The sequence below is a fragment of the Nematolebias whitei genome, chromosome 16, assembly GCF_014905685.2.
Source record: "Nematolebias whitei isolate Nwh7 chromosome 16, NemWhi1, whole genome shotgun sequence".
In the NCBI taxonomy this organism is placed as follows: Eukaryota; Metazoa; Chordata; class Actinopteri; order Cyprinodontiformes; family Rivulidae; genus Nematolebias; species Nematolebias whitei.
The window spans coordinates 6,268,325-6,292,473 of NC_056513.1; the positions used below are offsets into that span (position 1 = coordinate 6,268,325).

General features: G+C 44.6%; 1 protein-coding gene across 1 annotated transcript; it reads left to right on the forward strand.

The window, feature by feature from the left end:
* The first annotated feature begins 508 nt into the window (after nt 1-508).
* LOC119422281 (axin-2) lies at nt 509-22,654 on the forward strand. The gene is made up of 11 exons (XM_037689600.1): nt 509-729; nt 1,912-2,853; nt 6,133-6,273; nt 9,836-9,938; nt 12,305-12,445; nt 14,139-14,542; nt 14,621-14,770; nt 14,874-15,107; nt 15,222-15,311; nt 17,280-17,405; nt 21,081-22,654. Exons 2-11 carry the CDS (start codon nt 2,030-2,032, stop codon nt 21,205-21,207), a joined length of 2,340 nt encoding a protein of 779 aa, XP_037545528.1. The 5' UTR covers nt 509-729; nt 1,912-2,029; the 3' UTR covers nt 21,208-22,654.
* Nucleotides 22,655-24,149: the final 1,495 nt, after the last annotated feature.

The following is a 24,149-nucleotide window of genomic DNA, read 5'->3' on the forward strand; positions in this document are numbered from 1 at the left end:
TTCAAAATGGCTGGAATATCCCTTTAATTAAAAGAAAGTTAAAAAAAAAACATGGTATTTGAATGTGCTTCTCCTCGGTTACAGAGCACAATAAAGCCTCTCCTGTCACTGGAGGAGGTCAGAGGCAGCAGAAGTGTTGCTTTTGTTTGCTTTGTGTGTCTGTTGTAACAGACGGACAGTGAGAAGAATGGTGTTGGCGGCGGCAGATCACTTACTTCTGACGCTTCAAAGCCTCGGGGAGTTGGCTCGAGATGGCTTGTCTTTGATAAGGTCCTGACAAACAAACCGAAAACAAAGTTGAGAAAACCCCTCCATGCTGTTTAACTGTAACTTTAAAATAAAGACTCCTGGGAGAACGCGTTAAGGCCATTTTAGCCACGGTTTTGACTCTCGTGGCTTCATTTGAGTTTTATTTCGGAGAGGAGGCGCCGGGTGTTTGTTATGTATCTTCCGGGACCAGGCCAGCGGCTCCTCGCTTTGAAGTCCACAGTTTAAACCTTTAGCCCAGTTGGTGGAGCAACAGCCGGGAGCGTTTCAACCGCCTGCCGGGACTCCTTGAAACACTACCTGGCGAGGAAAAAGTCAAGAAAGAAGGAGGCGCCTTGCTTTTTTATTTGCGCCTGGATAAAATAAATCAAGGGTAATGTTGTGGGACGGGAGCAGAGCCGTAGACACAGCCTGTTGTTGGACTCCTTCACGTTTTTTGAATCGGAGCGGCTAACATGGATGGTAAGTTGTCGGGAAGCTGTTCCACAGGCCCCCTCTCTCGGCTGCTTTGATGTGCTGCCGCTGCGCTTTGAAGTGGAGAAAATGCGGGCTGTGTTTCTTGTTTGTGGGCGAGGAATACTGTGTGATAGATAAGAAGCTTATATGTGTGTGCGTGTTAGAGAGAGAGGGAGAGGGAGCATGTGGATGTATGAATGTCTAGCCCAGATAAAAACCCGAACATTTGTCGGGTGGTGCTTCTTTGGGCTGCGTAAAAAGTGTGATGTTTTCTCCAGTGCGCCTCCTCCTTCAGATTTGGACACCCCCTATAGAGGCTCGGAGCCTGCCTCCTCTTGAGGGCATTTGAATGGGACAGAGGAGGTGAAACTACTGAGCTCGTGGAGCGACGAACAGCGCGCGCATGTGGCGCGAAACGACCTCCTCAAGCACAGTCCGCGGTTGATTCGCGCTGCGCAGGACTCCCGACATCTTTTGGACACGATTAAGACAAAAACAAAAAAAAAAACAAATGGAGTGTTTAAGATCAACTTTTTAATTAGATTGGATCTGCTGTGCGATGGTATGTGGCTTTATGCTTATTTTTTTTTATGTTTGGCGAGTTAAAGTGCCCCCACGGACGCGCTTCTTGAGGAAAATCACCGTTTCTTTACTTTTTGGCGATTCTGATCAGATTCTCAAAGGCTTTGTAGCTCAGTCACGTCCCAGACTGTATTGTAAAAGAATAAATGCTGTAATCACCAGCCTGCTCCCCCCCCTCCCGATGAGCTGAAGGTGGTGGAGAGCTGTACTTGATGAGGACACGCGTGGACTGAGTGGAAACGTGTAAACGTGTGCGCGACGCAGAGTTCTTTGGATTTAATTGGAGCTGAAGCCTGTGACATGGACTCGTTAGGAAAACACGTGTTATAGCATTTTTAAGAGTGTGTAAGGTGATTATTCGTGTAAAATGGTTTTGATGTGGCACATCAATGCACGCGCAGAATGTGGGCTGCAGTTGATCTCTCATTTAGGTTATAAATAGATAAATGAAGCGAAGAAAAGCCTTTCATTTCGCCTTCCTCTGTGAACCAGGCGAGTTTCTCTGTCTTTTTTTTTTTTTTTTGAAAGGGACTGTTTACTTGATGTCTTTTTCTTTTGAAGTTCAGCAGGATCTGGCTTTGATTAGATCAATACTTTGTGTTTCAGAGTTGAAGAGGAGCTGAGAAGCTCCCCCGCTGCTTTTAGAGAGTGAGGATTTGGCTGCAGCTCGGCGGCTCTCTCTCTCGCACACACGCGCACTCAGACCCGGACCGGAGCTGGAGCCATGAGCAGGGCGCTCACGGAGCACCTCAGCAGCACCACAAGCTTCCGAGAAGATGCTCCCCGTCCTCCGGTGCCGGGGGAGGAGGGAGAGGCGTCATGCTACACCCCGGCCAGATCTGGCAAAATGAGAGCCCAGAGCAAGGTTAAAGAGCCCCCGGCCGCCAGCTCCACGCGGAGGAACGAGGATGGACTCGGGGAGCCAGAGGGCAGCGCGTCCCCGGACTCCCCTTTAGCCCGGTGGACCAAGTCTCTGCATTTCCTCCTGGGCGACCAGGACGGCGCTCACCTGTTCAGGACCTTCCTGGAGCGGGAGAACTGCGTGGACACGTTGGACTTTTGGTTCGCCTGCAACGGCTTCCGGCAGATGGACCTAAAGGACGCCAAAACGCTGCGAGTTGCCAAAGTGATCTTCAGGCGGTACGTGGAGAACAACAGCGTGGTGGCCAAGCAGCTGAAGCCGGCCACCAAGACCTTCCTGCGGGATGGCATCAAGAAGCAGCAGATAGACTCGGACATGTTTGACCAGGCGCAGACGGAGATCCAGTCCCACATGGAGGAGAACTCCTACCAGATGTTCCTCACCTCTGACATTTACCTCGAATATGTGCGCACGGGCTGCGAGAACGCCGCCTACATGAACCACGGCGCGCTGGGCAGCCTGAAGCTCATGTGCGGATACCTTCCTCCTCTTATGGAGGAAGAGGAGTGGAGCTGTACCGACCTGAAGACCAAGGGGTTAGGGTCTGTGGTCGGACTGTCTGCAAAGAACCTGAGGGCTTCTGCGACCATCCGGACCGCAGCTGAGGTGCTGGAAAAGAGCTGCAGGTAAGAGCCGCGTCTTTATGCACGTCCTGGACTGTTGATTTATCCAACATGCACTCCCTCATTAAAACTGTCTGAATATGAAGCAGGGAGCGGGAGCTGAAGCCACATGATCAAAGGGTCTCAGAGGAACATATTTGTGCCCTCCTGCCTCGCAGTTAGAGGGGTGGAGAGGCAGGGTGGGTACAAAACATCAATGCATCTGAGGCTTCCTTTTAAGTAAATAGTGTCTTGCAGGCAGCCCTCTGCTGGCTCGCTCAAGTTTCCTGTGCTTTGAAACCCTTCCTCTGGTTCAGGAATGAACCCAGACACCAAACCTCAGGACAGCTACACCAATCAGCGAGATGCTGCTGCCCTGTTTGGACCCTTTATAGCTGCTGCTAAACTCCTTAATCTTAACAAAGTTTTACTTTTGTTAAGATTAACAAAAGACTGGGGGAGTCAGATTCCAGGTGGAGATGATGTTCTTGGTCTGGGATGAAAGCAGAGCTGTTTGTGGAAAACATTTGCTTTTATCTGAGCAGTCATCCCACACGTTGTCCAGCAGCTGAAATCTTTTTTCAGGCCAGGAACATAAAAAAAAACTGTATTGTAACGCATGAAACCGCATCAAAGCGAATTAGAGAAATTCTTCTGTTTGTTTGAAACCGAGCAAAATCATTCTCACATCTGGTTGCGGTTAAAGGGTTTGAAAATGCCTTGTTCTTTTGCGTAGTAAGAAAAGTGTATTTTTATGTATTTGTCGAGTTAAAGTTGAGGAGAGTTTTTAGTAAAAAGGTCTCCAGTATGATTTTTATTTATTTTTTTTAGACGAAAGTGTGTAAATAGTCTTATTTAAGCCCATTTTAGTTTAATTCAACAAACTTTGTAATTGTCTCCAAAGGGAAATGAGAGCGCACAGGTAGTTTAATAAGGGCACAGGGACATGTGGAACATTGTATTAATGAATTTAGCAGCTGTGGCTGAGTGGTTAGAGCAGTTGTCTTCCAATGCAAGAGTTGGGGGTGCGAATCCACCAGCAGTCACATACCGAAGTGTCCCTGGGCAAGACACTGAACGGGTATGAATGTGATAAAGCTCTGATTAGTCTCTTTAGAATTATTTGTTCAATTAGCTTTGTAGAGATCTAGTAGAGGGCTGTATGAATGGGTAAATGAGGCACAGATTGTAGAGTAAAGCGCTTTGAGCGTCTTGATTAGATAGAAAGTATCAGTACAGTCTATTTACCATTTAGTGCAAAGAAACAAGAAAATGTGCACATTTGAGCAGTTTTGCTCCCTCGTGCGAGCACATGCAGGAAGGTACGGAAAGAACCAATGAGCTCTGGGTTTGTTGACATGTGAGCATGTTCTGCTTTCCTGTTGTGATCCCCAGCATTTGAGGGGAGGGGGTGGGGGAGCCCCGTTCTTTCACACAGCCTCCCCTACTGCCACTGCCCCTCACCATCTCTGGGTCAACCAATTTCCATCTCAAACACGTGAAACTAATTTTGCCACTGCAAAGATTTCGTCCCCCTCCCCTCCCTCGAAACACTTTACTTTCTGAGAGACCTCCAGCGCTGGGACGCTGAAGTGGAAGACAAACACGACAACAACAACAAAACGTCCTCGGCTCAGTTCCGCGGCTTCGACCACGGATCCTGCTCGGCGGCGGATCGTGTGCGTCAGTGTTTTCTCGCCTCTTTCTTCTCCCGTCCGCTGCTTTTATCTGCTCTCCGTGAGAGAGAAATCTGCCTGACAGAAACTAAGCATGCTTTGGTGGGGGGACAAGAGGAGGGGAAGAGGGGGAAAACAGGAAGGAGGGGAGTAAGGGTGGGGGGGTGGGGGTGAGATCATGAAAGAAAGAAGAGAGATGGGGAAGGAGTGAGGGGGTGTGGTGAGCCCAGCTGTGCTAAATACCTGACTCTTTGCGTGGACCCTCCAAAGGTCAGATTTGAGCTTGGGGCCTACGGCTTTAGTCATGCTGGGGTTCTCCTCAGCACTCCCGGCAGAAGGCATTCTCATAAAGAAAGGGGCCCTCCTTCCCCCTTTTCCTCTCTCTTTCTCTCTCCTCACTCCCTCTCTAAAAGCTCAGTCTCCCCCCACTCCTCTCCTTCCCTCCTGCTTCCTCATCCACCCCTTCAACTCCTGGAACAGGAATGCAACACAGCAGGATAGAGAGCAAAAAAGACAGAGAAACTTTAGAAAAGAAACGAGGGGAGGGTTGGTGAGGGAGGGGGCGCCCAGACTGACTGATAGGAAGGAGAAATGAAAGGGGGAGAGGTCCGAGTGGAAAAACTGGAGATCAATAGTCTGTTTTTTTGATTAGGCTAAGCAACTCATTTTCCTCCAATGAGCAAGATCCAGATATTGTATTTAAATCCAACAAATGGTTTCTTTTTTTCTTTAGATGTTTCGTCCTTCATCCAAAGGACTTCATCAGTCCGAGGAGCCACAACAAACTCGGTCCCACAAGCAGCACATTCACATAGTAGACGTTGTCTGTCCACTTTGTGAGTGCGCTGCTTGTGGGACAGTTTGCTGTGGCTCCTCGGACTGATGAAGTCCTTTGGATGAAACGTCTCAACAAACATAAAGAAACCATCCAGATGACCTGACTGATCTTTGTTGGGTTTTTTTACCTGGATTATTCACCATGAACTTTTAAATATTTTACATAAAATATGACAAAGAATAGAGGTTAAGGGCAAAACGAAACAAAGCTGCAAGGGATCTCGTTGTGAAAAGGTCTGAAAGTTTCCTCGGTCGTTCATTCTGTGGTAAATGTAGCAGACAGACAATTCGAACTGACTTCAGCGTTCATCTTCAGCTTAAAACAACTTAAAGGGGGTTCCTTTAATGCCTCCTCAGTGCATCACTTTCCTGCTGCTGCTCAAGATGTAGATTCTCACAAAACCTAACCCTCCCCATTAATCGTCCTCTCATGCTTTAGGCATCTTCTGCCGTTTGTGACCACTGCTGCCGCTGTGAACTCTGCTTTTCCGCCATGATGGTTTGAAAGTGAAGCTCTGACGGAGCCGACAGGAACACAGCAGAGAAACAGCTAAATCAGCTAAACATATTGGTGTCTGGTTCAGACCAAAACCAGGTTTGGAACTTCAGCAGACGAGATGCTCTGGTTTCACCTTTGGAAATAAATTATACGATGGAGAAAAGAAAAACAACCTCTGTCCAAAACCCTCACTGTGGTCACTGTTATTAAAAAACATAAACCTTTTCTTTTTAAACAAATCCACTTTGCACCCTCATGTGCAGGGCCGTCATGTCTTCCTGTCGTCCGCAGGTCTCACCGTCGAGGCGACCCCGTCAACCCGTACTTCGTCAACTCTGGCTACATCTTTGCCCCCGCCACCAGTGCCAATGACAGCGAGATCTCCAGCGATGCCACGACGGACGACTCCATGTCGATGACCGACAGCAGCGTGTAAGTTGTTTCTGTTTGGTTGTTCAGATCCAACGAGGTGCCGTTAATAAAACAAAACAAAATAAATTATTTCCAGAAAGCCCACCGCAGCCAACCCTTTTACTTCCCTGGTAGCCATGGAGCGAACCTCGGCCAGATTTCAGTCAACACCTTTCCAGGAAAACGTCTAGGGGTGTGAAGAAAAATATTTGGCCTTGTAACTCAACAGGCTGAGTTTTTCTTGGGGCCGGGGGACCGCATGTTGAGGAATAATGGCATGTAATGTATTTTAATTATCCTCTCCGATTGACTCCAGGTAATTCAGCTAATGTGTAGTTGTTGCTGAAGGCCTCTGGGGAGATAACTCTGGGAAAGTCATTACGTCTGAAGACCTTTTGAAGTTTATTCTGATGTGTTGCAGGCTGGAGAGAAGAGAGGAAAAAAATAAGAACGTCTTGATGTGGGTGGGGGCGTTGTCTCATTTTCCTCAAAGTTGATATGTATCCATCCCACCCACCCTTCTGCCACAACAGACTTTTTTTTTTTTTTTTTTTTTTTGTATTATCTAATCGCTTTTTCCCTTTGAAGAACTGGAGGAGTGGGGTGGGGGAGGGAAGTGGCCGTTTGGGCCTCAAGACAAACTCATTGAAAAATGTTGGCACCAAATAAAAGAAGGCTTACTCACATGGTGGGTCGGTTTCCTGCCACTGGCCTCTGCGGCGTGCTGAGATCATGTGTCTGCGAGGCTTTCACAGGGGTTACTCATTTCTAGACCCTGTGACAAAACATAAGGAACCCCCCCACACACACACACACACCCTTCCTCCCCCTTCTCCTCCTCATGGCTCCACTGGGTCACCTCCATCCATAAAGCTTCTTTCCTCCACCTTCCAGGGCCGCGAGCAGGAGTAGTGAGGCTCCGAGTGCAAGGGAGTGAGAAAATAAAGTGCACGGAGTATAAAAGGCTTAACTGAATCGCTTTCAGCCTATTGTTAGGTGAGGGGGGCTTAGCGGGATAAGAGGGTGGCTGGCTGCTTTGAAAATGACTTGCACTACTGAATAGGAGATCCCCATAAAGTGAGGGCCCACGAAACCATGAAAAAGTTCACGGCTGTTTTCCCCAACCGGGACAAAGCGCCTTGCTGTCATCTCGCATGGTTCACAAACTTTGGGTTTCTTGTTAGCAAACAAGTTCCTCTCAGCTGTTCGGTTTTACTTTTCAAAGAGTTTCCTGTGTCACTTCAAGGTTCTTGATTGTCCTTCGCATCACGTGTGGTACATGAGGTGCAACGAAACGGTGTACACACTTCCTGTTTTTTAAGGATGATTGATAGAAGCTTGCTGCAACTGGTGATGTCACCAGGTTCATGTTTCCCGACTACGACCCTGTCCACAGAAGGTTGCTTTCTTTCTATTGTAAAATACACATATAAAACACACCAGACACTGTGAAGAAGACATGGAGATGGGGATACAAAGCAAAAACTTTTTTTTTTCATGTGAGCTTTTAAGTGTCACATTAAACTAAATCTGTGGATGAGTTCAGGCTCGGTACCAGTTAAAGTCAAAGGGAAGAGTTTTCCCCTTGTTTAAAAACAAATATGAATTGTTTAAAACTCCTAATTTATCTTTCTTGTTTTTTTCAATGCATGCTTGATGTATACAGTAGTCCCTCACTACTTCGCGGTTCGTTTATCGCGGACTTGCTCTATCGCGGTTTTTTCAAAATAAGATTGGACATGACACACAATTGGCTGATTGATGGGTGAGCCGCACGGTCGGCATGGAATTTTTCTTATTTAAAATGAATTGTTTCAAAATATTTAGCACCTGCTGCACATTTGTGCAGCCCATACTGCAGGATAAACTTCCTGCTGCAGCTGATCAGCTGCTCACCGTGCAGGGCGGATAAGTGGGCGTGGCCAAGAGCGCTTGCATGTGGCAAAGAGCAGAGGAGGCAGGGAGCTGAAATCATGACAGAGCGTTTAAAGTTTACAAACATTGTTTAGAATATTGCAAGCGTGTGGGAAGTTTTTAAAACGCCTTGTACTACTTTTTTAGATTTTTCTACCTGGATTATTGAACATGCATCAGGATACTTGTACTACTATTCCTACTTCGTGGTTTTTTACTTATTGCGGGTCTTCAGGGTACTGATCCCCTGCAATAAACGAGGGACTACTGTATACTGTTATTCTGTTTCTGTTGTGGAACTGTTGTGGGGCATTTTTGCTGTTTTAACCAGGGCACTCCTATAGCTCGTTAAGGTAAAAGCGTGTACAACAGTTTAGCTGTAGTTGAGCCACATGCAACAGCGGGCTTTAAGGATTTTGCATTCTGGAGTACAGTTTAGAAACGTTTCCATGTGGCCCCAAAGCTGAAACGATAAAAAAAAAGGAAAAAATGTGTTTTCACAAAACGTCATTCCTGTGTGGACAGGGCTGTATGAAGCTGCAACGTTGAAACAAATGGACTAATTGCTGAACAGACTCATCTGTCAAAGTCTTATTCTTTAACTGGTTTAAGGTCTTTGACACTGCCCCCACCCCCAACACTCACAGTTTGATTAGTGTGTTCTTTTATTGCACTTAAAAGACTAAAAATCTGAATCTCATTTCCAACATAAAGAACAAAAAGAGACTTTTTAGGAAGAGGAGCTGCAAGAAGACATGTTGGGGGGTGGTGGGGGGGGGTATTTTTTCTTCTCTTTTTGCTTATATCTTATTTATGGATTTATTTGGACGCTGGGGAATGCTGCTGCACCAACTTCAAACATTACCTTATCTTACAAACCAGCCTTTTGATGTTGCTCAGATCAGAGGCTCGCTGCAGAACGCTTGCCAAACGATGATGGCAGTGGGTGCATATGTGCATGAGTGTGAGATTTCAAAGAGGCAGCAGAAAAAGTAGCGTTTGGGCTGGGTCAGACACTTCTGAGCGGCCAAAACAGCCATGATAATTGGCCGAGCTTAAGTGGCAACTGACTGGAAAAGCCAACAGACAGAATGAAAAATGGAGGATGAGATTCCCAGAGTTGCTGTCTCCAATTGTCCAGAGACTTTTAGCGTTTCTCATGACATCTCTATTTTTATTATCTACAAACCAGACAGAGTTGAGCTCCATTTGCTCTTCTGCTCAAGTCTTTTGAAGGTAGATTAAAACTTGAACTTGCTCCTGAAGTTAACGCCGATTCTTCTGCTTTTCAATGAATTACAGTGAGGCTTGATTAGATTGATTTATTTTTATGAATAGTCTGTTTCTTTGAAGCTCGTATCGAAATGTTAAGCAGATTTCAGTTACTGTCCTGGCGTGTTTGTTTTTGTTATCTTGGCTTTGAACTTTGCACAGTCTTGTGGTTTTGCAAAAATGTGCTTAACGTTTGACCTTTAACTGTACCTTCTTGTCAAATATTAAATTTGCGGAAGCACTGTAACCTATATGACGAGCAAGTGATTAATAAAAAGAAACGCCCGCCTGCGGTGTAGCTCATATGCAGGTTTTTTTTTTGTTCCCAATAAGGCAGTTTTCATCTGTGTTTTAGATTTCAATCAAAGTAAATGTTTGCGACCTTTCTCATCTGCAGAGATGGAGTTCCTCCCTACAAGCTGGGCACCAAGAAGCAGCTCCACAGGGAGATGCACCGCAGCGTTAAGATCAACGGCCAGGTCACGTTACCCCACTTCCCCGTGAGTCCTACTTCCTGTATTTTTTGTTTCCTCAACACTACAGATGCAAGTGAGACAGGAAACTTGTGTTAAATGAAGGAACAGTGATGCTCATCTATATTGTGCTGAATGAGTATTTGGGTCATACAAGTGTATGTTCTTTGTAGGGATGCACGATATTGGATTTTTGGGCGATATGCCGATATGTTAAAACTTATTTGGCCGATAACCGATACTGATATTTTTAAGTCAAAGTTTATTTGTCACATGTGGTACATGTGGTGGAACAAAATTGTGTACACAGGGTCCCAGTTACATACAACAAAAGTCTAAAATGTAAAAGAAAAACAGTAATAAGATCTAAGATATGAACTAAGAAAAACATTAACTTGAAATACGCTAAGCACTATGCTTTCCTTTGTCAGATCATAGCCCTCTTATTTAGGCTTATTTGCTACAAAAATTGTGTAATATCTGTAATAACTGGTGACATATATTCAGTAACAGCCATATGCATAGCACTTTAACTTATATTAAATGAAAAGTGTTAAATGTTATTTATCAGTCACCTGCGATGCTGTCTCACTTGTGGAGGCTTGTTCTGGGTTCCTAGCTGCAGTGTGGGATCCTCTGCACTCCTGTGCATGAAGGACAGCCTTTTTAAGTTCAAAGTTTTTGTCTATCCATTGTGCCGTAAGACTAATCATGCTAACGAGGCTAACACTTGACGTCCAAATGTCTGTGGTAAAACTCACCCAAGTGCTATCGGCTGTTAGCTTCTCAATGACAGCGACGGCTTGTAACTCGGGTAAGGCTACGTCGGAAAAATATCTCCGACGGGACGATGTAGCGAGGCTCAACGTAGTCCATGAATCTTCAGAATCTGACATCCTCAATGGGGGAAAAAAACTTCCACACCGCCGCCATTTTGACTTCTTCCTCCGCCGTGATCAGATCAGGTAGGCGTGTGTGACGTCATCACGTTGCGCTGGCGCTGCAGGCATCCTTGTCACTGGGTTGTCATACAAAAACAGCGCCTTTTGTATCGGTGAGTTATTTTGATGGAACGGCCGACATTTCACTTTAACGCTAATATCGACCGATACCATGCCGATAATATCGTGCATCCCTAGTTCTTTGGTTTGGGAACAGTTTTTTGCCCTGCTAAAGTTGTTGTGGGAAGGTTGAAAGATTTAAGTCAAAATAGGTTGACACAGGTTAAGAAGACAGAAAATAAACATGAAATTTCTTTTGTCTTCATATCCAAACACAGGTATGTTTGTGGAGGGGTGTGTTTGCGTGCATTTTCCATTTCCCCATTTTTCTCTCTGTTCTTTTTCTCTCTCTTTCCCCGTCTATCTCTTTTCCTTTCCCACTTGCTCTCCTTTAATGTCTCCCTCCTGATTTGGAGATGGCTCTCACTCCCATGATGCACCAGCCCCAGGCAGCGGGGGCCCCGTGCAGGGCTGGCGCTCCTTTGCCAGCAGCTCCGCTTGCCTTTCTTCTTCTTCCCTTTATCGTGTCTACAAAGAGATGAGAGGAACAACAACAACAAAAAAAAGAGTCAAATCAAGAAAGCCACTGTGCCAAAAAAAAAAACAGTAAGAAAGGGAGAAAGAGAAGCCAGTGCATATAGTTAAAGAAAAAGGAGGATAATGTGACTAGAGTACCTCTGAGCTGCCCTGCATGCTGCCTGGAAATAAATTACTACTTCCCTTCAGATCTTGCCAGTATTTGACTCCTCTATCCTTTCTCTCGTTCCTTTTCTGTCTGTCTATCTGTCGTTATTGCCACTCCACTAACGTACATCTCAATCTCCTTCTCTTTTCATGCTGTTAATTTTGTCGTCCTCTCTCTTTTTCTCTTCCCCCACCCCACCTCCTCTCTCCTCCTCACTCTTGCTTCTCTGTCGATATCTGGCTTTTATTCGAAGATTTAAAGCTGCGTGTCCTTCCCACCCCTAGTGTGCGTTTGATGTTTGACAAGGGCTCTTTGAAGTGTGCTGACTTCAGAAGCTGCCTTGCTGATGGCTTGGTCAGGCTACAGAGGGTGCAGGCAGGGGGCCTCCCCTCCGAGCGAGACCAACTGCTACCCCGCTATCGCTGCCCCCTTCTCTTCCCCTCGCCCGGCAGCCTGGCTCTGCCAAGGGCACTGGGCATGAGAAGATCTTTGGAGGGATGGGCGGTGAGGAAAGTTCAGGTTAGCTCGAGGGCAAGGGCGTGTGGATTAGGCCTTTTTGGAATAGTCGCAGGCATGTTGGACAGAAATTGGATTAGGGCAGGGACGTTGGATTAGTGCACCATATTGCATCCATCACCAAGTAGATACACTCACACATATCAAAGTGACCCGCCCCCTTGTGTTGTTGTTTTTTTTTTACCCTGCAGAGGACACACCGGCTGCCTAAGGAGATGATCCCGGTGGAGCCCTCAGCCTTTGCTGCTCAGCTCATTGCCAGACTGGAGAAGCTGAAGCGAGAGCAGGACACGATGAGCTCCCTGGAGGAGAGGCTGCAGCAGATCCAGGAGGTGTGTGGATGCTCTGATCTGAAAATGACCACAAAAACAGAACGCTACGATCTGCAAATCTTTTAAACCCACATTTTAGTCACAATGGAACGTCATACACTAACAAATGGTACCATTTGTAGGGGGGAAAAAATATTTGACATCTCAAAAAAGTTGTTCCAGATCCGTGTTTCCTCCTCTGAAGCACCTGCTCTTCTATTAACAACAGTCTGTAAATGTTCAAGACTGGAGGGGATCAGGTTTTGGAGTAAATGTTGCCCTATTCTGGTCTGATGGAGGATTCTTCTACTAAAACCTGTAGATACTTTTCTGCATTGACTGAGCCTTTCTAGACATGTGATCCGCCAATGCACCCCTATACCATCAAAGAGGCAGGCTGTGCACAGATAACAGGCTCTTCTCTAGTACAGACGACTTGGGGTCAGCGGTTTCCAAAAGGAATTTCAGATTTGGATCCGTTTGACCACAGAACGGTTCTCCACGTTGTCTCAGTCTGTTTGAAACGAGCTCTGGTCCAGAGAAGACGGCAGAGGTTCTGGATGCTGTTCACATCTGGCTTCTTCTCTGCCTGATAGAGCTTTAAGCAGCGTCTGTGGATGAACTGCGTTTCCAGACGATGCTCTGTGGAAGTGTTCCTGAGCCCAGAACAGAACCAGACCTGGTTTTATTGCAGTGGCCCCTAAGGGCCTGAAGATCACGACCATCCAGTGTTAAATTTCTGCCTCGTCCTTTGAGCTCAGAGGTTTCTACAGATTCTTCTAATGTTTTGATGGTATGGGATATCCAAGGTCTTCCCGTTTTTCTGGGAGGAGCATTTTGAAATTGTTCCACTTTTTTTTTTTTGACAGATCTTCACAGCTGATTTCTTTTTTTTTTTTTTTACTTCTGAATCCTCTCTTCACACCCAGTCCTCTCACTGACCTGTTGCCAATTCACCTAATTAGTTGTAAAATTCTCCTCCATTTGTTTCTGATTTGTGCCGCTTACTTTTACAGCCAAGCCCCTGTCCCAACTTTTAAAAAATGTGCTTCTGCCATAAAATGTAAATGTTTATCCGATTGTATCATTTTAATTTTTTTAGTTTCAGCATTGAAATGTTTGCTACGTTCCACTGTGAAATAATGCAAATCATAGCGTCCTGTTATTTAAATTTTAGTACATTTAAGCTTGGCTGTCTCTTATTCTGAAGTTCTTACTTGGATCGGTTAGTTCAAGTGGTGGTTCTGTGCTTCAGAAGCCTTTACGGCAGCTTTAGCATGACGGAGAACACGCCGAGGGATTGGAAAGTTTGTCTGGGTTCAGTCACGTCTTCACTGCTCCTCTCCTTCTTTTCCTGTTTCATTTAGAGGAGGCGTGTTCAAAGTTATGTTTCTAGACATACTTTAAGTGCCTTCAAATAGCACTTAGTTACTCTCCAGTGGCACATTTGCAGAATATGTGCAGTGCCAGTCTCTTTGTGAAGCGCAGGCACATTCTGCATTATAGATGAAGTGCACCCAAAGCCTGTTAGTGAAGATAACAGAGCAGCAAAAAGAAAACTTGCATCAACTTCTCCAGGCTTTGCTCTCTCCAACTTCACAGGATGATGGATACAAGTTGGTGGAAGTTGACGCACGCAAAATAAGATGAAACTCTTGTGACTTAATATTTCGTCAATGGCTTTAACTTTTAATTTTTCTGTTTGCCTGTGCAGGAGGATGAAAGGGAGGAGAGCGCTGACCTCGCGCTCCACCACCCTCTGCTTCCATCTTCCAGTCAGTGTGAGGAGGACCCGCAGGCTATCTTGGACGAGCACCTTTCTCGTGTGCTGAAGACGCCCGGCTGCCAGTCGCCAGGCGTGGTTCGGCACTCACCCCGTTCTCGCTCCCCGGAGCGAACAGGTGCCTTTTTGTCTTCCGGCTCCTTGTTCGACGCTTATCACGGGGCCTCCAAGGTTCTGATGGCAAGCAGGCAGTCCACAAAGCACATCCACCACCACTACATCCACCACCACCATGCTGGGCCAAAGACCAAGGAGCAAATCGAAACCGAGGCAGCTCAGCGTGTGCAGTGCCTCTGCCCCCAAGGGGGCGCCAATTATTCCAACTTCACACCTGCGTGAGTGCGACCTCGGACCTCTTCATGTTCAAAACTGCTCTGTCCTTTGTCCTAACTAACTCCTCCGTCCTCTTCCAGTCACTGCAGCACTTTGTCTCGACGGCCGGTCAAGGCCTGTGATGAGGACACGTCTTCATCGTGCCTTCCCCAAGTTTCCACCGACCGCTCTCAGAATGTTTGGCAGTGGATCTTAGAGAGTGAGAGGCAGGGAAAGCACAAGCCACACAGGCAAGTGTCTGTCGGCAACAAGCCACAGCAGCGTTTTGTCTCTTCACTGCGGATGTCCTGTACTGACCTCTCTCTGTTTTTATTCATTTTTAAATCCCAACAGCGCTCAAGGTCTAAAGAAGTTCAGCCCGCTTGACTCCAAGATTCTGCCTGCTCGAACCAACTCCTCCTGGGGTGGAGGTGGCATCTGCAACGGCGCTCACCTCCGTGGCCATCACCCAGGCCACCCTTTCATCCAGGATCCAGCCATGCCACCCTTACCCCCGCCCAACACCCTGGCCCAGCTGGAGGAGGCGTGTCGCAGACTAGAAGAGGTCTCTAAGCCGCCAAAACAAAAGTAAGAAGCTTGAAGCATTAATCTTGTTAACAGAACACGCTCGAAGTGATGTCTCTTCAGATTGGTACGAGTATTGATTAGTTATGAATGTTTTTTTTATTTTTAATTGAACAGGCACTCAACAGCAGTAAGCAGCCTTCAAAGGGACAGGAGCCATCTAGGTGCTGGAGTCACCGGTGGCAGCGCTCTGACCAACTCTGACGAGTACGTTTCTTTTCTTCCAACGTTGCTTTTCTAACTCTTTATATCCTCCTCGGTTGTTTTTCTTTCCTCAGATTCCCCTTTAGCTTTAGGCTTTCACCTTTTCCCTTCCAGATTTTCTCACTTCCTTTTAAAGAGGGAAAATATGAGTCGGCTCCGCAAAGTCTTGAACTTTCCTTTTGTCCCTTTTCAATCATTTAAAGTCGAAGCGTGCTTTAATTCACGCTCCTAGTATTCACCCCAGCTTGGTGTTAAAGTCAAACACAGATGTGCCAACTTATCACTTTAGAGGTTTTATACAGTAGGACTTTATTTTTTATTTGCTTAGAGCAGTATTTCTCTTGGCTGTAATTGGTGGAGACTTTTTGGCATCCGGCATTAGTATCCTCCAAAATGTTTTTGATAATTCTCAACCACCTCACATCAGACACTTGCAGTCCATCACCTGAGTTTTAAACCTGTTCAAAAAAAAATTGTCATATTTTCTTTCAAAACAGTCACAGAGTCGTTGCAAGTGTGTCGAACCCTTCTCAGTTTAGTTTCCATATATTCTGGAGCTGTGTCTTGACACATGGAGGAGTTCTCCTTTTGACAGAAAGCCTCTGAGGCTACGTCCAAGTTTAAAATCCATGCCTGTAATAGATAATAATGAATAAAACAAATGCTCCAAATCTGCATATTTTAATATTTAAAGTGTACTCCGGTTAAATCATAAACGAGGGAGCGACGACTGCTGAGGTGGGCAGCACCATAATGTGATCGGACACAGTTTTGCAAGCCAGTCGCACAAAAATGGGTCGTATTTTCTAATACAGTAGTCCCTCACTTGTTGTGGGGGTTACGTTCCAGACACCCCCGCGATAGGCGAAAATCCTCAAAGTAGGGACGTTATATTCGTTTACTGGAAAACTGAAACTCTGGCACAACAATTTCCTGCGGTATCAATAAAGTTCTACCTTATCTTATTTTATCTTACCTTATTTTAGTATTCATATACATGTATATAACGACTACATATTTTAAAAAGTCGACTTTAACATGTTAAAAGTTGACTTCGACTAGTCGATGGTGTTATAGGAACTCAAGACGCTATTTCATATTTGCAAAAAAAAATAAAAAATTTGCCAAATAAAAGTCATTTATTATTTACAACAACAAAAAAAGAACAACAAAACATTGGGCATAAATTTATGCCCCTACCATTTATCATACTGTAAATAAGTCAAAGGAAAAAATAAACTATTATCAAGATGCAAAAATGCTGCTCTTTTTAGTTTTATTTTATTTAACCCACCACGTGGATTGGGTGGAATAGGAATTTTTTTTTTTTTTTTTTTTGGGGGGGGGGGGTTGCAACTAGTTGACGTGAAATATGCTCTAAAATAGCACAGCGAAACAGAGCAGACAGACTGGTACTACTGTTACTGAGCCAATCAGCATCCGGGGGCGAATCGGGAGCACCGGGACATTTCCTGGTTCGGGAAATGGCTCAGCTCGGGTTAAGGCTCAGTTCAGGTCGCGCTTGATTATTCTAAATAAACAATCCATGCCGCTCACTCTGGTATATGCCACAGTGAAGTTCCCACAGCAGCGATGGTGAAGGACAGACCCCCACCCCTGCTCCTTTGTGATCACTGAGCGGGCCAGGCCACCGGGAAACAATGTGTACAATCTTTAATTGGAAACCCATGAAAGAGTGAGTCCACGAAAGTCAAACCGCGAAGTAGTGAGGGACTACTGTATACGGTCATTTGAAATGCAGCTTGCTGGTCGTTCTGTAGAAAACACTCAGATTTTGGTGAGACTGCAATGCAAAATGCACCTGTTATCTCAGAGTCATCAACATGTGTGAAGCTGTCAACGCACGAGCTACTACCCTTGTCCAAGTCCTTTTTCTGTTCTAGACAAATTCTCAAGAGTCCGACTCGGATTATTAAAACCTTTTTTTTTTTTTTCATTGAAAATTTTCAGGTCTAAGGAGCTGGTGGTCACCTACTTCTTCTGTGGAGAGGAAATCCCTTATCGCAGCATGATGAAGACCCACTGCCTCACCCTGGGTCACTTCAAGGAACAGCTCAGCAAAAAAGGCAACTACCGGTAAATTTGAACGCCACAGACAAAACAAATCTCACCAGAAAACTTTTTTTTTTTCAATTTACTCCCATCCATATAACGTTGTATAGCAAGATGAGTTTTCACTGTATCAGGAAGTGTTTCTTCAAGTATTTAAAGGGGTATTGCAACTAGGGATGCACAATATTGGATTTTTGGCTGATATGTTGAAACTTATTTGGCCGATAACCGATACCAATATCTTTTTCCCTAGACCTACTTACAGAGACTACATAGATTTATCTGCTGTGGAATTAAACTACTACATTATTCTGCACGGTCTTTGTCAGTGTGGCCTGCTACCAAATGCAGATGCCAAAAAGGGGGCTGAAAATGATGTAACACTTCAACTTGGATTATGTTTAATGTCAAATTTATTCATGACATTTACTCTCTAACACAACGGCAACACTCGAACAGTGCAAATTTGTCATATGTAATAATGCTTTAATAGATATACTTGACAGTTTCTTAAATTAAAAATCAACTTAAAACAGAAGCCTTTTGTATCAGTGAGGTTTTTTGATGGAATGTCCGATATTTGACTTTATCGCTAATATTGGCCGATACAATGCCGATAATATCGTGCATCCTTAATTGCAACGTTATAAAGCGTGATCGTTGAATACAAAAGACAGGTCTGAGCCATTGTCTTCAGAACTTACAGAAACGAAGAGAAAGGTGGTTCTAGAGTGAATTTTCTTCCCACATCTGGTACTGATTTCCATGCAAAGGCAGCCCTAATAAATATGGCTTTGAAGCATTGGGCTATTTTATTTTGTGTCCGAAGACCACGGCGAGGCCTTCAGATTCCTTCTCCACACTGTTGCATCAGACACAAGTCGGCTGCTGCGAGCACCTTGTTCTGTTAACAGTCCAGCTGCATTACAGCCTCGCTTTGTCACACGACCGGCAAATTTCTCATATTAGGACTTGCTAGTTATTATAAAATAATAGAGCCAGGAAGCTTTTCTCTTTTGAATAAGCTCTCCTGTGTGCCGTCAGCCTAATCATGTCCATGACATCAACATCAGGCCACATCTGCTTGTTGGGCAACACTGAGGAGAAGGCCTGCAAACAAACTCCCCCCAGCTATCTCATAACTCTTCAGTGAGCTTGTGAGAACGGAGGGTGGAGGCGAAGCGTCTGGCTTCAATGGCAGCAGAACGTGTGGAGTTGGTTAATTTGGACATGGCAGCGGTACAGCGGAGAACAGTACTCCGCGGCTCTGCCAGACGATATTGGTGCCAGATGTTGTGAGGAGAGAAAAATCCTGCAACGTGAACCATGTTCCAGTGGAAAGACTCCGTCTGTTGCTCCGTCTCCACAACAAAGTGATGACTTTGAAGTATTTGTGAGTGAAAATGGGGGGGGGGGGGTGCGCAAGAAATAAAAAAAGACAATTGGATTAAGAATTTATTTACTTCAGAGAGAGGAGTAAAACAAAAAGGAAAACCGAAACAGAGGGAAAGTTTGCTGAAACGTGACTTTTCGGTCGTGTTTATGGAGCTTCACCTTCATTTGTTTGTGATTCCAATCAACAGGGAAAACGAGGCTGGACGTGCACTCTTCTGTGCATGTGTTGTTCGGATGACTTTAGGCTGAGCTCATGAAACACTCAGCTCTCCCCCCACTTTTTATTTTATTTCATCCTTTTTATATTCTGAACACAGGCGCACATGGACAAAATGAGGCATTTTTCCATTACAAAGCTCATCATTAAAGCCCCTCCTGCTGATCTTTGTGCCGGCTTTAAAGCAGGGAGTAGAAATCGTTCGGAACTCCTGGAGACTCGCAGTCACTGGGAGGAGCGAGGTGATCTGTGACCTCCAGGAGACCGTCGCAGGATGCTTTGTTGCGCGTATTAGCCGAGCTGTTGCCACTTTTTGACTGGTGATAATGGAGCTGCGTGTTTGTGAGGATTGTGGTTTACGCGGCAGAGCGTGGTCTCCGACACCACAAACACCAACATGTGTGACACGAAGACCGCTCCTTTGACAGCTGGAGCAATTAGACGGCAATAAACACAGAGAGGGTGTGAGGGGGGTGCTTGAATGGTCTCCAATCAACCCTTCAACTTTATAAGGACCTTGTAGATCAGAGCTGCAGAAGCGTTTGGGGGGGGGTTACACAATGAGCTGAGACGGGTATGCTGTGGCCGAAGGTGCGCAGCAAAATAATGTGCACGGACAAGAACGTTGTTTATATAAACATCCATCCATCATCTTTTACCCAATTCTTCCTTTCGCGTCACTGGTGCCTATGTCCAGCCATCACTGTGCAAGAGGCGGGGGACACCCTGGACATGTCTCCAGTCCATCACAGGGACACATGGAGACAAACAAGAAAAACTAGGGGCAATTTAGTTACCAATCAGCCTAACATGCATGTTTTTGGTCTGTGGGAGGAAACCGGAGTACCCAGAGAAAACCCACGCATGCACGGAGAGAACATGCAAACTCCACTCAGAAAGGCCCTCAGCTGGGATTTGAATCAGCAACCTGCTCACTGAGAGGCACCAGCTCTATCAGCTGCACCACCGTGCTGCCTATATATAAACATTAAATATAAATAAATACTTAAAACAGCCAAAGCATTACTTGTAAATGAAAGGCAGAGAAAGTAAACGAGTTTTAGCTGCTTTTGAAAAACCTCAGTTAAGGAGAGACACTTCTCTGACATTAAAGGGCTGTTCCACCATTTTTTTGGGGGAAAAGCCCATTCTTCTTTACTAACTAGTCTAAAACATGGAACATCTTAGAGGACCTGCTCAGACTATCTAAGACACGTGCAAAAACTGAGTGCCCAGGGGCCAAACATGGCCCTTGTTAACGTCTTATCTGGTCCCCAGGATGATATTTTGGAAGTAAAATACTTTTATCACTTCTCATTTTACTTTAAAACTGAGCATACCTTATTTAGAGCAGACTTCTCAAGACAGCTGGACAACTTTGAAGCTAAGAAAAGTAGTTTTGAGTTTTACTCTAATCGTTGATTTTGATGCAGACTAATGAAACTCTTGCAACCAAGAAAAGATGTCAGGAATCTGACTAAACGTTTTGACTAAAACTGGACCACGGTTTGAAAACTTTAATTTTAGCCTCCTTATGTAACTGACACCCGAGGAAGAACTGAAAAGCTCAGATGCGTCTTCCAGGAATTTATAAACAAACAAACAAAATAATTTAACAATCATAACCATATTTAACAAGAAGCCAGTGGAAATGCTAACACTGGAGTGGCTCTTCTTGTTCTGGTACCAGTTAGAGATCTGGCTGCAGAGTTCTGAACCAGATGCAGACAGGACAGAGACCAGTTGATGCTAAAAAATAAAGAAAGAGAAGGGGATTTTTTTAATTTTCCCACGTGCCTCGCTGGTTTGGTTGCAAACACAGAAGTCGGCGCACGTCGGCAGAAAATATGTCTTTTTGGAGTCTCCAACTAGTTTCTACCAGAGACAGACGAGTGAGCTTTAAACGCTCTGTTGGTGCAGAGCCAGGGGCGACCTTTGTAAACCGACGGCGCTGATGCTTCTGTGCACAGGCGAGCACGTGCGTGAGGTCATGTAGGAGCCTCCAAACCGTTCAGAACCAGATTAATAAACTCGTAGAAATCGTCTTTTCTAATCCCAAACCTTTCTGTGTTTTAACATCTGCTCAGGTACTACTTCAAGAAGGCGAGCGATGAGTTCGAGTGCGGCGCGGTGTTCGAGGAGGTGTTGGAGGACGCCGCGGTGCTGCCCATGTACGAGGGCAAGGTCCTGGGCAAGGTGGAGAGGATGGACTAAAGAGCACAAACAACCTCCCCCCACCCCCAAACAAAAGCTAAACGTTTCCTAAAAACTTGAGCGACGGACTCGGTGTTAAAAACACTCTGGACTTTTTTATTTTTTAATCTTATTTCTTATTGTTAAGCTAAACAGAGTTAATATATCCAGCACAAGAGGAGTGATTGAAGGAAGACGAGCCAGTGAAGTATGCCGAACTCAGAGGAGGTGCCCCCCCCTCCCCCCACTGACTCCCTAAACCGATCAGCCTTAGAACCAGGGGGGGAGACCCCGACTCGTCCAAACGATAACCACTGAGGATGTAGATGATTGTTGTGACGTGACGGCGGCGCGATGGTGCAGCGGGGGCGAACCTCAACATTACACGCCGACATCATTACATACGTGTGCATATACATACATGCATATATGTATATATACATGTATTATATAGAGTTTAAAGTTTTTATTTAGTATTTATTGAAACAAACCCTCTTCCCTCCTCCCATCCTGTCTTCTTAAACCTGTGACCCGCCCCACTTCCTGTTTCCAGCCAATGGGCACGCTGCTTTGAATGTTGGGAGAAAACTGTGGGGGAACTGTTTTTATTTTTATTGTTTTTTTGTTAAAACACTCTCCTAACTCGTCCTGTAGCCTTGCTGCCACGTCTGGCCCAAACTAATGTTTCTGGTGTGGGTTCTGCCCAAAACTCCTTTATTTTAATGGTCAGGCCCGGTTCTATATGCTGCTGGTAGTTTGTTACATTTGTCCCACCAGGATCCCCCCCGCCATCATTGTCTCCCGCCCCCTTTTCCTCCGAGTTCAACCGTGCCTTTGTTTGTAAACCAGGCATTGCACAGGGACGGGATGGGGCGGGGGACAACTGCAGATTCACACAGAAAACAGCCCTGCTAATAATGGCAGTGTTTACAGCCCACACACCAAAACTAACAAGAATCCGAGAGTGACTTCCTGATGAAGTGTGAGGGGGAGAAAAGCAAAAACGTGAAGAATTACGGCTCCAGTTCCTTTTGAATGTTACAGTAACACCGTATTTACCGGAGCTCCTGCATATTTTTGTAATTATGCAATCTGAAGTATGAATACTGACACATGTGATGCACACACTTGCTGGTGTTTTCTGAGTTCAGCACCTGTGCCTACATGGATGCCATACCATGTGCCACCCTGTTTCAGGGTTTAATTATATATCCCTTGGTTTTCAGAAGGGTTTTATGTTGAAAAGATATTTTTGTGCTTTTAATAATGTCCTGTAATCATGTTTTTTTGTTTGTTTGTTTGTTTTGTTTTTACACCATGGCCTTTTCGTTTGTTTTTGTTTATTCTATCTAAACTGTAAATTATACATTCTATACAGAGTTTCATTTAAAGATTTACATGGAGCTATAATTATTGTAATTATTGAGAGATGTAGCCTTTATTAAAGTTTTATATTTTTCAAATGAAAGCTGAAGGCTCTTGAAGTGTGTATTTGTCGATTTTGTCCGCACCTCGTAGCATTTAAACTTGGCTGAAAAAGTCTGGAAATGATTTTGTATTTCCACATTCTATTGCTTGCGTAAAAAAAAAAAAAAGGATATTTATTTATTTATTTATGTTAAAAAAAAAAACCAGCAGAATTCTATCAGATTTAGTATAAATGGTAATGGCATTTTCTGTCTTGTCAGGATGAAACTTCAGGTCTTCTACTCCCACGTGTTTCAGGAAGTGATGAGAAACATCAAACGGCTAAAATCCCTTTTATGGAACGTTTGGAGGTTTCTCACAACAGTAACACGTAAAAATAAAGTCAGTGTTTAACCTGCTGGTAGATACCTGGAAGAAGGAGCTGTCGGCTTTGAGGTAATGAAGTAAAGAACGACCAAATAAACCAAAATCAATCAAATCAAGATTCAAGTCAAAATTAGGATCAGCTGAGAAAGGCTGAGCGCATAAGAACTTTACTGAAACCGAGTTCAAGTTATAGAAACAACACTAGCCAAAAGCTAAATTGTAGCTAAAAATTAAAATGCTAACAGTCAAAAGTAGCTAAACACTAGCTAAAAAGTAAAATGCTAACGGTCAAAGTAGCTAAACACTAGCTTAAAGCTAAGAGAAATAAAATGCTATCAGCCAAAAGTAGCTAAACACTTGCTAAAATTTAAAAGAAATCATTTTAGCTCACAATCCAGCGGTGGATAAACTTTTTGTCACGTGCCAAAACTGTCAAGGTGAAAGTGTCTGCAAGGCTCAAAAAATATGGAATAGTGTAGAAAAGTGGATAAAATGTGGTCGTGTGACCTGGTGGTGGATCCTTGAAGTGAAAATGATGTTGGTTCCAAGTTCAAATCCCATCAGAAATTTGTCAGAAGTCTTCTGGAACCATAGATGAGCCGCTCCAAACAAGAGCTAAATGTAGCCAGCTGGGATCAAACTGAGTAAATGATGTCCATTCCCTTAAAGAAGCCAAGTTCCATCTTGATGGTAACAGTTTGTGGTTCTTCACTATGAAACTGATTAAAAAAAAGAAGAAAAAAGTATTAAACTGTAATGTAACTGTAAATTATTGTATTAAAAATATCAAAATACCAAACTTGTATAAATATATATTTTTAATGTGACTTATCTGAAACAACTTCTTGAACCCAGGGACCAAAACGAAAGTTTCATATCTGCAGTTGCAATTTAGTGACTGTATAAACAAAGTCACTCAGAGGGCCACAAATGGCCCCTGGGCCATACTTTGGACACCCTTGTAATAGTTAAAAGTCTCAAAATGCAAACAATAAAATTAGAACAAGGTCAAAGAAAGCAGAACAATAGCTAAAAGCAGAACACTAGCTAAAAGCAGAACACTAGCTAAAAGCAGAACACTAGCTAAAAACAGAACACTAGCTAAAAGCAGAACACTAGCTTAAAGCAGAACACTAGCTTAAAGCAGAACACTAGCTAAAAGCAGAACA

What these genes read in the sequence shown, in the direction of transcription:
- LOC119422281 (XM_037689600.1), top strand. Translation starts at nt 2,030, where the DNA reads ATGAGCAGGGCGCTCACGGAGCACCTCAGCAGCACCACAAGCTTCCGA. An exon ending in TATTCCAACTTCACACCTGC is followed by an intron (nt 14,543 to 14,620) that starts GTGAGTGCGACC and finishes GTCCTCTTCCAG; the next exon opens with TCACTGCAGCACTTTGTCTC. An exon ending in AGCAAAAAAGGCAACTACCG is followed by an intron (nt 17,406 to 21,080) that starts GTAAATTTGAAC and finishes ACATCTGCTCAG; the next exon opens with GTACTACTTCAAGAAGGCGA.